The 14,577-nt window shown below is 48.4% G+C and overlaps 1 protein-coding gene across 2 annotated transcripts; it reads left to right on the top strand.

Annotated features, from left to right (window-relative positions):
• The first annotated feature begins 1,373 nt into the window (after nucleotides 1–1,373).
• KLHL40 (kelch like family member 40) lies at nucleotides 1,374–13,211 on the top strand. 2 transcript variants are annotated; one of them, XM_005527788.3, is made up of 6 exons: nucleotides 1,378–2,705; nucleotides 6,094–6,254; nucleotides 7,595–7,702; nucleotides 8,816–9,001; nucleotides 10,069–10,215; nucleotides 11,025–13,211. In XM_005527788.3, exons 1-6 carry the CDS (start codon nucleotides 1,560–1,562, stop codon nucleotides 11,134–11,136), a joined length of 1,860 nt encoding a protein of 619 aa, XP_005527845.1. In that variant the 5' UTR covers nucleotides 1,378–1,559; the 3' UTR covers nucleotides 11,137–13,211. The 2 variants fall into 2 exon arrangements, with proteins under 2 accessions (XP_014112259.1, XP_005527845.1); XM_014256784.2 differs by lacking the exon at nucleotides 7,595–7,702 and having other exon boundaries at nucleotides 1,374–2,705.
• The last annotated feature ends 1,366 nt before the right edge of the window (nucleotides 13,212–14,577 follow it).

The following is a 14,577-nucleotide window of genomic DNA, read 5'->3' as shown; positions in this document are numbered from 1 at the left end:
ATACTGGTATCGCTCCCTCCCTCTTCCCACTTCTAGAAATAACCATCATGACAATTTTTATAAATACATCCGTGCCAGGGTAAGGGGTTATGTGGCTTTAAATACACCAAGAATAATGGCTAATATTTTTTCATAGACTTAATTAAATCGTTAATTAAATCTATACCATCACTGAGTGTCAGGCAGCCCAGAGGGTCCACAGTAAGAGATAAAACAGATTCATGCACAAGTTTTACTACGGGTATTAATAATTATAGCTACTCTGCTCGCCCATGTCTGTCAAAACTAATTTGCTTCTTTGTGAGCTCCATGGGAATAGCTGGAGCTGGACTGACCATTTAAGGGCCCAGGGGACCTCCTAGACATCCATGGGTAGGCAAGCAGGGCACAAGAGCTGCAGAAGAGTTCAGCCACTCTGGAGCATCAGCTCCAGGCCAGGCAGGGTGTCCTGCTGTGGCTCTAGACTTTGTCATGGGGGTGATGAACCAGAAGGTCTGAGCAGGAGACTGTCGCAGTGTCAAAGTGCTTGTGTTTAGATGTCTTAATCCATGAGACATATTAAGACAGACACCTTAGAAGGTGCTTGTGTTTAGATCTCTTAATCTGTGAGTTGAAGCCCACCATTGCATTTCCTTTACTTCTGTTCTGCCTCAGACACTCTGTATGCCACCAAGATCTGGAAAGGATGGATTTATTGGTGCCAAGGTGCTCAGAGACTGTGCCACTGGGGCCCATTTTCATGTAGGACAGAGTCACAGAATCAGTGAGGCTGGAAAAGAGCTCTGGGGCTGACTCCAGCCTATGATTGAACCAGACCATGGCCCTGAGTGCCATGTCCAGTCTTTCACCTCCAGGGATGATGACTCCACCACCTACTGCATGGAAAAAGCCATCCCTCTCCTGTCATCCTCATCTGGCTGGAGCTGGGGATGCCACCGAGCCCACACAAGGCCCTCCCTTAGCGCATCTTTCCAGCTTTGACTTCATGGTCTATTTTCAGCACAGCTAAAGGTCCAGCACTTTCAGAGCAGCCCATTTAGCACCATCAGGAGGAAGTCCCAGCCTTGCCACCCATGACCCATAAGGCAGATTGGGCTGTTAGATTCACCCAGAGGCCGCTTCCCAAGCCCATGGGTCGCACGCGTCCCCCCGTGGTGTCACAGCAGCGAAACCTCCCGCTCCCCCCGCGGTGACTCATGAGCTGACAGACCCTTCCTGAATCACTGAGGCTGGAATTGCAGCTGTTCCCCTGGCCCCCTCCCTTCCTCCTTGTCCAATGTGTCATATTAAAGGGTGATCGGCTTACACATGCTGCAGTATGGATTCCTTAAGCTCTGCAGCGCTGTGTCTATATATAAAGCCCCGAGCTGGAAACTGAAGTGCACAGACAGCTGGGAGCGTAGCGAGTGCTTCACATTCCCGGTGTGCTGGCGCTCTGGAAGCCCACGAGGCTGTGAGCTCTGCTTTGAGCAAGTTTCTTTACTCAGGTGTAGCTACAGCCACCACTATTTACCCATCAAAGAGAGATTGGGGCAAAGAACGAGCGGTTACTCATCACCATGGGTCTGCCTCTTGATCAAGTGGAAGAATTGCGGCTCTACCAGCAAACTCTTCTCCAGGATGGACTCAAAGACATGTTGGACCACAATAAGTTTCTGGACTGTGTCTTAAAAGTCAAAGGGAAGGAGTTTCCCTGCCATCGGCTGGTGCTGGCAGCCTGCAGCCCCTATTTCCGGGCCATGTTCCTCTCAGACATGGAAGAGAGCAAGAAGAGGGAGATCAACTTGGAAGATGTGGATCCAGATGTCATGGGCAAGATCCTCCATTACATCTACACCTCTGAGCTGGAGATCACCGAGCAGAACGTGCAGGACATCTTCTCCGTGGCCAACATGTTCCAGATCCCTTCCATCTTCACCGTGTGCGTGTCCTTCCTACAGAAGCGGCTCTGCCTCAGCAACTGCCTGGCCATATTCCGGCTGGGATTGATGCTGGATTGCGCCCGGCTGGCCGTGGCTGCCCGGGATTTCATCTGTGACCGCTTCGCGCTGGTCTCCCGGGACGAGGAGTTCTACCAGCTCTCCCCCGACGAGCTGATTGCCATCATCTCCAGCGACTCCCTCAACATCGAGAAGGAGGAGAGCGTCTTTGAGGTGGTGATGAAGTGGGTGGGGACCAAGGACCGTGAGAGCCGGCAGAAGGCCTTGCCCGTCATCTTTGAAAGCATCCGCTTCCGCCTCATGCCCAATGACTACATCAGAGACCACGTGGAGAAGCACGCCATGGTCAAGTCCAGCCCGGAGCTGCTCAAGAAACTGCAGATGGTGAAGGATGCCCAGAAAGGCAAATTCACTGTGGTGAAGAAGAAGAAAGTGAAGAAGAACAGTGAGAATCAAGCAAAGGAGAATGTTGTCAATGGAGCAGTGGATGAAGGGGAAGATGCAGAGGAGGACGCTCTCCCTGGGATCCTGAATGACACCATGCGCTTTGGGATGTTCCTCCAGGACCTTATTTTCATGGTGAGCGACAGTGGAGCAGTGGCCTATGACCCCAATGCCAACGAGTGTTATTTTGCCTCCCTGTCTACTCAAATCCCAAAGAACCACATCAGCCTGGTGACCAAAGAGAATCAGATCTTCATTGTTGGAGGACTGTACTACAACGAGGACAACAAAGAGGATCCCATGAGCTCCTACTTCCTACAGGTACTACCTTTATCTTTTGTTTCTTTGGCCACTTGGGAGCATCACCAAGCTTTAACTTCCATGCAAAGGCCATAATATTTGTTGCATGTGATATGAAAGTTGTAAATGAGGGAGAATTATCTGGGTTGCTTTCATGGAGATTCTTCTCCCTTTATTTTTAAGGCAGATGCCACTGAGGGGTGGCTGTGGTAGTTGAGGAAGAATGTTTGAAGGAGTAGGAAATAGGAATGAGCCTTCCTGAGCCAAATCCTGAAGAGAGGATTGTTTACAACAGTGAGTTTGGCCCAGCCCTGGCTGCCATAGTGTTCACAAACTTGGAGGTTTGTGGTGTCAGACCCAGGTTCTGCTTTGCATCCTCTGTTTCCCCTGGTTATGAACCCCAGGAAAACCCAAAGGTGACGCGGCCAGGTGCCAAAAAAAGGAGCAGCAGAAGCTGCAGCCACAGAGCAAGCACCCCAAGGACACAGGGCATGTCCCTGCCTCCCAGCATGTGCCCCATCCCTTGTGCCGGTCCTGCCCATGGAGGTGGGTTTGGTCCAGCTCAGAGTCTCTGTCATTTCCATCCTGTGAAGGGAAACCACCCTGAGGGGTCTTTGGGGACACTTCTCAGGGAAAGTGGCTGTTCCAACTCAGCAGTGACGAAACTATGACTGGATTGAGTTGTGCAGGCAATCTGAGCCCCAGCCTGGGCTGCAGCCCAGATTTCTTTCCCCGTAGACAGCAAAGGCAAGGCGCCTACCCTTCCTGCTGACCCCGAGGAATCCAGTAAATCCTCTGTTCTTCCTCCCATACCCAGAAATCCCTTCTTTGTTCCTCTCCATGGCTCAAATCTTCTGGGAAGAAACAATAACATGTCCCAGGCTCACATCTGGGGAAAACAATAACATCTCCAGGCAGAAAGGATAAAATGAGGGTGGTTGCCAAGCTTAGAGCCCTGATCCCTCCCTTGACTCCTGGCTCTCATCAATAGGGCTGCAGATCATGCAGGAACCATGCTTGTCCTCACCTGGAAAGGGGCAGGGGGTTGTGCAGACCTGGTGAAGTCCAGGGAATGAGTAGCCAAGAGGAAGAAACCCCAGCCCTATAAAGCAGGAGGGAGTGGGAAAGTTGAGGAGGTGCTGGGGGTGTCCTGTTTGAGATACAGCCTTTCACACTGGGCAGTCCATGATGACAGAGGTGTGGCACACCCCATCAGTTACCTGTGAAGAGCAGACTGATGCATTCAGCCCAAACCTGTGCCTAAAGACCAGTCTTCCCAGCAGAAGTGGAGCAGGCCCCAGAGAGGTCACAGAACCTTCAGACAATCATAGAATGGCCTGGGTTGAGAAGGACCTGGAAGATCACTTGGTTCCACACCCCTGCTGTGAGCAGGGACACCTTCCACTAGACCAGGTTGCTCAGAGATCCATCCAGCCTTGAATACTTCCAGGGGTAGGGCAACATCCTTGGAAACATTTAATATTTGACTGCATAAAGCCCTGGGAAACTGCTCTAACTCCAAATCTGTGCCCCTCTGAACATGTGGGTTGGATGAAAAACCTTTGGTGGTCCTTCCTCCCAAAGTACTCTGTGGTTCTAAGCTGCAAACAGCAAGATTTCTCTGTTCAGCTCCCAGTTTGCCATTGACTCAGTGGCAAAAGCCTTGAGCATCGTGGGGCCGGTTTTAACTCTCCCCCACAAGAAGGGTCACTTCACACATGTCATTTGTGCTTGGGAGAATCAGACAAATCCTGGGATTGGAAAGTGCAATCAGTTTGTAAATGTTTAATTTTTTACATCAGTGTCTTTATGTAGCTCACAGTTGTTGTATGAGCAAGAGAGGTTTTGAGCCCTTTTTTCCAGCTCAAACAATATATTCAGACATCCAGCTTTATGGGAAGCTCTATGCCACAGCTCCCTACACCTTCTGATTTTTTCTGTCCTCCCAAATTTCACATTCCTCCTGCTGAAGCCAGGGGCATTAGGTCAGGGATAACTTAGATTTAAGGGCAGGCACCAAAATATAAAAATGCTGATAAATCCCAGGAGCCTTGCAGATTTTGGCAGGAGCAAAATTATTCCATTGACATTTCAGATGGAAAAGGGTATCCTTTCTTTGTCGCTTGCAAGATTTATCACTCAAAAACAATGCTGAATCCATCAAGAGGCAGGAACTATCCTGATGACTGAACTGCTATAAATAACACATGTGTGGACCACAGCCTACAAAGAGACAAAAACCACAGGCACGCAGCTGAGGCCGAGTCTTTGGAGCCAACCCATCAGGCTGAAGCTCCTTGGCCTGAGCCCATGGCGAACAGTTCTCCAGGCAGTGCTGCATCACAGCTTCATCCTGCAGTCCCACAAAATTGGCTGCAAGACATCCCTCCCTCCTCTATCAAGCTACATTAAATTTTTTCCCCAGTTCCCATTAAGACATAGTGCTCATGGTCTTCAGTCTAAGAATTTTTCCTGGTTTTTTTTCTCCTGGTGGGAGATGAGGCAATGCCTTGATCTACAGTTATCCAAGGATTTGGTGATCTGATCCATCAGCTTGCTCATCTGTCAGATGGAACTGGCACACTTTGTTTGTGTAGCCAGCATTGCTGGCAGCACCCTGATAGCTGGCAGAGATGGAAATGCCAGGATGAAGTACTGTGAGGTGTGCTATGCGTGAAAAGGAAAATTTCTGGGGTTGAAATGCTTCCATTCCTCCAATCCCAGGAACAACCCATTATAAATCCAGCACGGGAGTCTTTCACCCAAAGATGACCAAGCTTGCTTCAGGTTCCAAGTTAGAAAAGGAGACTCAGGAGTGAACTTGTCACTTTACACCTCCCTGAAAGGAGGCTGTAGCCAGGTGGGGGTTGGCCTCTTCTCCCAGGCAACCAGTGACAGGATGAGAGGAAAAAGCCTCAGGCTGCACCAAGGGAGGTTCAGGTTGGACATGATGGAGAATTTTTTTACCAAAAGGGTGATCAGGCATTGAGGGCTGCCCAGGGAAGTGGTAGAGTCACCATCCCTAGAGGTGATGTGCTGATGTGGCACTCAGTGACATGGAACTGACAAGGAGGTCAAAGGATGGACCCCATGATCTCAAAGATATTTTCCAACTTTAACGTGATTCTCTAAAGTCCAGGCTTTGATGAATGGAGCAGAATGTGTTGCTGCAGACCTGTCTCTGCTCTTATGCCTTGTCATATTTTGTTTTTCACACAATATGTGACTTGGGTTTGCTCTCAGACCTCCCATCCTGCTCCAGGTGACAAAGGCACAGCCACAGGAACACTGCAGAGCGTGCTGCTGGGGTGACCAAGCCGCACGTGGGAACAGATTTGCCCTCCACCTCTGGACCCTGACTTTTGCTAAACAAATGGGCACACACTAATGACCATATGTTCCCTTCCAGTACGACCATCTGGACGCAGACTGGCTGGGAATGCCCCCCCTGCCCTCCCCTCGCTGCCTCTTCGGCCTGGGGGAGGCGGAAAACTCAATTTTTGTGGTTGGAGGGAAGGAACTGAAGGAGGGAGAGAAGACCTTGGATTCAGTCCTGTGCTACGACCGGCTGTGAGTGCTCAGTGCCAGTGTGGGGTGGGAGGAGGCTGAGGAGAAGGTGGAGCAGCTGCTGTCAAAGTGACTCCAGCTCTCCAGGGGTCAAAAGGTTTGGGAGAAGGGCTTGAACTCTGCATGTGGATGCTGGGACTGTCTCGAGCTGTGCCCTGGGGCTCTGAGCTGTCTCGCTCCAGCTGTTCCCTTTATTGAGCCTCCTGGAGAGGGAAGCCTTTATGGGGGTATTTTGTTATCTGGGACTGATATTAGTAGGTGTTCATGTGAAACATGGGCAGAGGTGTTTTTCCTTCTGCTAAATCTTCTGCTCTTTCCCATTGATTAAAGGTTCAGTGACATTCACTGTGGTCTCACCGAAAGAGGTTTGAGCAGAAAAGCTTGTTTTTAAAATTGTCAGATGTGTCACAGGATGGCTCGTCCTGATTGTTATCAGGCTTAATATCCAATTCTTTTTGGACAATGGGCTCTGACCCATGCTAGCTCATGAGCTTTATTAAAAGGCACCATCCCGTTCTTCTCTCAGGAGACAGAAACTTCCAAAGCCTGCTGTTCTCTGTCCCAAAGAGAACAGAGCAGCAGGCAACAACAAGCTTTTGCTTGGTCTATATTTAGATGTGTGTGTTTCCAAGTCTGTTTTATAGGCAGAGATTTGAAACCTGTTCCATTCCCACAGAGCAGGGCATTTCTCTGCCCCTGCAGACTCTGGGAAAGAATTTTTCTGCCCCTGTTAAGTGCTCGGGGGTGGTTGGAGTATCAGTTTGAATCTTGTCGCGATGTGATCAGCGCCACTTTATCCCTGGTTTTATTTGGTTGATATTATTCTGACTGACAGTGACTGAACATGAGCCAGCTGTGTGCCCAGGTGGCCAAGAAGGCCAGTGGCATCCTGGATCAGAATCAGCAGGACCAGGGAAATGTTTCTTCCTTTGTGCTGGGCACTGTAAGGCTGCACCTCAAATCCTGTGTCTGGTTTTGGGCCCCTCATGACAAGAAGGACATTGAGGGGCTGGAGTGAGCCCTGAGAAGGGAACAGAGCTGAGGAAGGGTCTGGAGGGGCTCAGCTTGGATAAAAGGAGGTTCAAGGGGTCATTATTGCTCCCTATACCTACCTGAAGGCCTCAAGAAAATAATGGGTATCACCATAAATATTCTGCCTATTTTACTGTCACCCTTTCTTAGGATCACCACATTTACTGTCTGAGCCTGTCTCATTGCAGACCTTGTGTTTCTGAGATAGAGGCCAAGCCTGTGCTCCCCTCTAGGACTGGGAAGTGCCATCCCCCCTAGGTGTCACCCAGCAGGCTACAAATCCTTTTGCTTCCCATTTTTCTCTGACCCAGGTCCTTCAAGTGGGGTGAGGCCGATCCCCTTCCCTACACAGTCTATGGCCACGCAGTGGTATCACACAAGGATCTTGTCTATGTCATCGGGGGCAAAGGAAGTGACAAGTAAGTCAAAAAGCAAGAGAAAATCAAGGAGGCAATGCCCCAAACTGGTGGGAGAGCAGAGTTGGTACCTCCTCAGCCTGGTTTAAGGAGGGCTGGATGGGATGGGGGATGTGGATCCTATCCCACTTACCTCACCTTTGTGCCTGCAGCCCTTTCCAAAACCTTTGGAGGCCAGCAGGGACATCAGGAAGATGGCAGTGTCCTTAGAGGAGAGAGAAGGTATTGCCCCATCCCTGGAGGCAGGCTGGAGGGAGCTTTAAGGGAAACTGGTCTAGTGGAAGGTGGCCCTGTCTATGGGGGTTGGAGTGAGAAGTCTTTAAAGATCCTTGGGAATCAAACCATTCTGTGATCCCCTTTGCTTACAAAAAAAAAAAATGTCACACAGATTGGGAAAGGCATTGAAGAGCAAGAAGCCACTTCACTTTTAGGGTCTCCTGTCTTGGACTTGTGGAGCAGAGGGGTCACCATAGTCAAATCCAGACATGTATTTGCAACAGGAGGGAAAACCCTCATCCACCCTGACCCCATCCTGCCCTCCTGCAGGAGACAAGCTCAGCAGGAAAAGCCTCTCTCAGGAGCATCACCGTGGCTGCCTTGCAGGGCACAAATGTGACTGACTGCAGAGCAAACTTTCCAAACTCCAGCAAGGACTGGTCCTGTTTGGGAAGTATTTTGGTCTGAAATTGTGAATGTGCATAAAATTTACACCTCACACTGCCCACCTGGTGATAGGAACATCACTGAGGATATTTTGCAGCATCGCAGTGGATCAGGAGCAATTAAACTAAGTCTTGATGGCTGTGAGAGGTCCTAAGAGGCTGTTGGCTGCCTGGACCTGTATGCAGGTGTGTGAGCGTCAAGCTGAGCTCTCAGGATTCCGGTCCAAAGTGGGCACAGCAGGAGGGGATGTGTTACACCTGGTGCCTCCAGGCATGGACATCCTTGGATGCACACCCAACAAAGGGGGTGTTCCTCCACTCATGCCTATGTGAAGGAGCAAAATCCTCCCTAGACACCCCACCTTCTTCCCAGCAGACACCCCCAAACCCCTGCAGTGCAAAACTACCCCTTGGCAGGCGACTGAGGCTCCTTTTCCTTCTCATTTTTCTCCAGGAAGTGCCTGAAGAAGATGTGTGTCTACAACCCAGCCAAGTTTGAGTGGAAGGAATTGGCTCCCATGAAAACCGCCCGCTCCTTGTTCGGAGCCACCGTGCACAAGGACAAAATCTACGTGGCAGCTGGTGTGACCGACTCTGGTTTGACCAACTCGGTGGAGGTCTACGATATTGCCACCAACAAGTATGTCCTGAGTTGTGGTTACACAAGGAGTAGGTGCAGGTGTACACTCAACAATTTCCAACCATTCTGGAGTTTGTTTGTGACTCCTGATGTCAGTTCCTCCGGTTTATATACCCATGGCAGAGGAGTTGGAACTGGGTAATCTTTAAGGTCCCTTCCAACCCAATCATTCTAGGATTCTATGGTTCCTCAGAGAGCTGGGAATGACCAAAGTCACTGTGGTTGGATCATCTCAGGCTCATCCTCAAAGTGGTTTCACCCACTGCGCCGTCCTTGGGTTCCCTGGCAGCTTCACCCAACACAATAAACCCTCTGAGTCTGGGTGGCTCTTGCAGCTGCAGTCCCAGCACTGGGACGTACTGGTCCATGTACTCAAAGTGATACCTTAAGTTTAAACTTTCTTATTTTCCAGACTCTGTACTGCATTAGCATGTAACTCTGAACTTCATGTAAAGTGTGAGCAAGTTCCCTTCACAGCTCAGTCAGACACAACAATCCTTTTCCAGCCCCAGAACCAAGGACACTATTGCAGCATCAGGTTTAAAAAGTACAAGCAGCTGCAAACTGAGGAGAGCAATCTGGGAGGATGTGACTTAATAACCTGTAAGAAGCTGTAATTGGACAATTAACCCCAAAATGTAAATGGACCAAAACTATAAAAGGGTGAAAATTCGTGTCTCAGAGTCCATTTTAGGTCCATCATGGGTCCATCCTGGATCCATCTTGGGTAGAGCCATGGCTGGGCTCTTGTATTGCCCAAGGTGCATCCTTTGAAGACCTTTAAAATAAATACCCACTTTATTCCTTTAATAAATAGGAATAGGCTTTAATAGGCTGTCTAGCCTCTGTTCTAGGTACTCTCTTTAGGCATCAAAAATAAAACAAAGTTGAACAATGATGATGGGAACAGTTTCCCTAAAATCAGCCAGGGTATGGTCTCATCCCACCTAGACCTGCACAACTGGATCTGTCACTAGTGAGCTCAGTTGTTGAATCCTGATTTGAGGCCATCCTCACCGTGGGGGTGGCCAGGATGCTCTAACTTGTCCCCTCTCTCTTTGTGGCAGGTGGGACACCTTCACTGAGTTCCCTCAGGAGCGCAGCTCTGTCAGCCTGGTCAGCCTGTCCGGGGTGCTCTACCTGCTCGGGGGTTTCGCCACGGTGGAGACGGAGTCAGGAGAGCTGGTGCCAACGGAGCTGAACGATGTTTGGAGGTGACAACCTTCCCCAGGGCTGTCCAAGGGAGCATGGGAGGGATGTTAGTAACAAAATAGATAATTTCTGTCTTTTTTTTATGCCATCAGTGTGAGATGGGGGTTGTCACTCCAGCACAAGGATGCAGGCTCAGCACAGGGTGTCTGGGAAGTTTGCCCTGTGCTATGCTGCAGGGCACATTGGTGCTTCACTGATCTCTCCCAGCCTCACACAGCAACAGACCAGGGAAAACTTGCTCCTTTAGCTCTGTTGTGCATTGACATTTTGCCTGGAGCTGGTTCCAGCCTCCCCTTTGGTGTGGAGCAGCATCTGTGCGATGCTTCCTCTCCCTGGGAACTGCCAGTGCTCAGGCTGGGAAGCAGATAGTCTGGGCTGGATAGCAGATAGTCAGGACTGGGAAGCAGATAGTCTGGACTGGATAGCAGATAGTCTTACATGCAAGAGGAGTGGGCAGAAAGCATTTAGTGACAGCTGCCAATGCAGCTTTGGCTACTCGTGTCCCTCACATCGGTGCTCTGGCACCCTCAGCAGGATCCTGTTGTCCTTCACTGTGGATGTTCCACCATGATGCCATCAGCCCAATTCCCAGAAGGAAAATATCCCCACCCCTGCAAGACCACGTGCTGATATCCACATCCCCGAAACCAGAGCATGCCAGGGCTGAAAGTCCCCACGCAGATTCTTGTGGCCAAATAACTCCTGTGGGACGTCACACCACGCACCAGGGCTCCCACCGCTACAGAGAGCAGCTGTGGAGAGGGAGAGGAGATATTTCCTCACCATTAAATGTCTGCCTGCCTCTCCCCAGGTATGATGAGGAGCAGAAGAAGTGGGAAGGGGTCCTCCGGGAGATCCAGTACGCGTCCGGTGCCACGTTCCTTCCCGTGCGCCTCAATGTTCTGCGCCTAACGAAGATGTAGTCAGGCATGACTGCTCTTCTTTCCACGGGGTGCTGGGGCAAGGAGGGATGGGGGAGATGCTTATCAGGGATATGGCATCTGGACTCTGCCCAGGACATTGCATCTGTGATTGGTTCTTTTTTGGATAAGTGGGGAAGAGGGGAGAGTATCTGGGAAACCTCTGGGAACTTGAAGGTGCTCACAAGGTAATTACAAAGGGGATCTGTAAGGAGCTGGGCAAGGCTGAGAAGCACAGAAAAATTAGTTATTCCTGTCTCAGGAGACAGGACAAAGAGATCATACATTTTTGACTTCTTTCTTCATGTTTCCCCCCATCTTTTAAACTGCTTTGGACCTCTCCAACAAACAGCAGATGCAAAAGTTGGGGCTAAGATGACATTCCCCAGGGAAAGATATCTAAAAAGCATTTTCCAGCCTAAGGTGTCTGTCAGCAGGGTGTTCCTTGGAGAGGAGAAGGAAGGGTTAAAGTCAAGTGGTACAGGAGAGATCTGATAGAATTTGATGAGTTCCTGAGTGAAGAGTGTTGTTGGGATGAGACAGTTAAAGGAAAAGATCATGTGAGCTGCAGAAACACTTTGGAAGTTGGAATTAAAAGCAAATAATCTTAGTTCTTCACCTCCACCTTGGCTTTGGAGTGATGAGAGACTGGGAGCTGTCTCAGGAAGGGAGGAGTCATGGAAGTTTTAGGGTGGGAAAGGGGGAAGAGATGGACAGGAGATGCCATGTGTGGTCATCTCCAGCCTTTTGGGCTCCTCATCCTCAATCACAGATCACAATGTCCTCACCTATGGATGGACAAATTCTGTTTTTAGGGAAAGGTTTTATATTTTTGCTGTTTCTCTTATTTTTAATGTTCAGACTTTTTTTTTTTTTTAAGAGTATTTTACTTTGCTAAGACCTCAGATGTGTTTGTCTCAAAGAGAATTTCTGACTGAGGAAAAATGCATATTTATTTTAAAGTTGTCAGTAATGAAGTCTTGATAGAGACACAACTGTACTGGCAGCAGAAAAAAAGATCTGTTAGAGCAAAAAATCTCCTGATGCCCACACCATCTGACCAGTGCTTTACTTAAAAATAAATGTGACTATTCCAAAAGAAACCCCTTGTGTTTGCACATTGAGAGAGCTGAAACTGATCCTTCACAGCAACCAAAGACAAGGACTGAGCACAAGTTGTGATGGACACATGCAGCAAAACAACCCCATGGAGAGCCCCATCTTTTCTTGTTATTATCCCCCATTTGAGAGCTGAAATTTTAGGATCTGTATCCTTCCAGCTCTTCCCCATGGATACCACAACTAGGAGTTTACCCAGGACTAGAAGGAAGAAGGGTGCCTACACTGACAGGGTGGGAGGAAACAGCCTCAAGTTGTGCCAGGGGAGGTTTAGATTGAATATTAGAATGAGTTTTTTCACAGAAATGATTGTAAAGCACTGGAAGAGGTAGTGATGGACTCCCCGTCCCTGGAAATGTTCAAAAAACATGTGGATGCGACACTTAGGAATATGGTTTAGTGATGAACATGGTGGTGGTGCTGGGTTGGTGGCTGGACATGATGAGATTAAAGGTCTTTTTCAACCTCAGGAATTCTATGATTCTGTGATGTCTTAGCACCATTAACAGGGGTGATGATCAATAACAATTTAAAGAATTGCTTTCTCTCAAAATCTCGCAAATCTCGCAAAATAATTGCCTCAAAGTGGTATGAAAATTCTGGTATCACAAATCATACCTGGGTGATTCATCTAGATAAAAATGCAGTTGTGGAGAAAACATGTTTGGAAGGAAAAAGAATTCAAGAAAAAGAATTCAAGGGAACCAGAGTCTTGTCCTGGTTTCATTTGAAGGATTTAGGAAGTTAGAGGATAAGCTCCTTAAAGGACAATCACGTCAGAACGGTAATGAAATATTTCAGAAGAAAAAGAAATCCAAGGTGACTGGCTGTCACAAAGTAGCTTAAAAAAAAAAAAAAAAGAGGGAAAAAAATAATTGAAACAATCATAGGTGTGAAAAATGCATGGAAAAGAAATAAACACCTTCTGCCTAGCTCTGCAGAAATTCATGTGGACAATTCCCAAGCTAATTAAAGATGAATCTTCCAAATAGCTTCTGTCAGAAAAAAAAATAAAAAAAAAGAAAGAAAAAATTAAGAATTTTTTTTTTTTTAAATATAATCCCTGCATAGAATAACTATTTTTAAAGTCATTTATTGCAGTGTCAGGATACCACCTCCTGCCTCCAGCAGCACCATCCCTGGAAGATGCACTCAATGCTCTGGTCTGGTTGACAAGGTGGTGATTGGTCAAAGGTTGACTCAATGATCTTGGAGGTATTTTCCAGCCTTAAATTGTTCTGTGATTCCATGACCTTTGCTTCAGCTCTTCTTGCTGAATGCAGGCTGGAAAGCTGTTGATGATCCAAACAGAGGTTTAAACTCCAATTCACCTCCTGCCACATTTCTTGGCTCTCCTGGAGGAATTCTTAGTTTTTGAAGCCAGCAGGAGAGTTGTTGTGATATGGTCCCTGATAAAGGCTCAAGGTGTTTAAAAAAACCAGGAGTTTGGTGCTCATGTGTGGTTCACATCCATTATAAAGCTGTGGAGATGCCAGCACTGGCACTGGGCAGGAAACTATAAAAGGAAAAATAGCTGTTGTAGAACAAGACCCAGAAGAACTTGAAATATCCCACTGCCTGAGCAACGAGAGGAATATCTCAGCACATGTTGGTCCGAGGAAGGAGGAAAAGTTGGACATAACCAAGTGAAGGTGTGGCCTGGGGATGTTCCTCCACATTTCCAAGAGGCTGTGTCAGTTTAGAGGCCATCACAGGTAAGAAATGCCACCAGGAACGCTCAGAGGGACATCACTCCTCCCTGCTGCCTGGTGTTTTCCTGGCTCAAATGCAACAGCTTCAGTGGCACAGGTCCCCCTACAGATAATGAGAGTGGCAAAGACTACATCCAAAGGCTGAGGGCAAGCTGTCTCTTCTTCCATTATCTTCCCAATATCCATGCTGATATTGTTGAGGAGGTTCCCCCTGCTCCGTTTCAAATTAATTAGGGCACTGGGTGCTTTGGGATGTGCTCATTGGCTTCTCCACTGCCAATAGAGGAGATCAGAGAGCCCCTACTCAGAGTTCATACCGACCTGATGGAGCCAGCAGGAGCAGATGCTCAGTCCTTACCCAAGGCTGTAAGAACCGAATTTTTTCTTCTAGCCACTCATCACCCTTCCCTGGAAAGCTCTGTTTTTGTTGGCCCCATAACAGTCAAGTTGTCTCACACACACACGCACACACCTCCCACCAAACCCAACACAGAGCCTATACATGCAAAGCGGTGGCAGCAGTCAACATTCCATAGGAAACATCCTCCCCGTCTCTGACTGCTCACACAGTTGCCTGAAAAAACCCTTTCAAAAGAAAAAAAAAAAAAGGGGG

Source organism: Pseudopodoces humilis, chromosome 1 (genome assembly GCF_049639895.1).
Source record: "Pseudopodoces humilis isolate 2021_Gansu_Grassland_sample_001 chromosome 1, ASM4963989v1, whole genome shotgun sequence".
NCBI lineage: Eukaryota > Metazoa > Chordata > Aves > Passeriformes > Paridae > Pseudopodoces > Pseudopodoces humilis.
Note: the sequence above shows the minus strand (reverse complement) of the source record. Positions and strands in the feature narration are given on the sequence as shown.

Bases quoted from the DNA above. Each gene is read 5' to 3' on its own strand.
- KLHL40 (XM_005527788.3), top strand. From the start codon at position 1,560: ATGGGTCTGCCTCTTGATCAAGTGGAAGAATTGCGGCTCTACCAGCAA. The intron at 6,255-7,594 runs GTGAGTGCTCAG...TCTCTGACCCAG, and splicing joins GTCCTGTGCTACGACCGGCT to GTCCTTCAAGTGGGGTGAGG. The intron at 9,002-10,068 runs GTATGTCCTGAG...TCTTTGTGGCAG, and splicing joins TACGATATTGCCACCAACAA to GTGGGACACCTTCACTGAGT.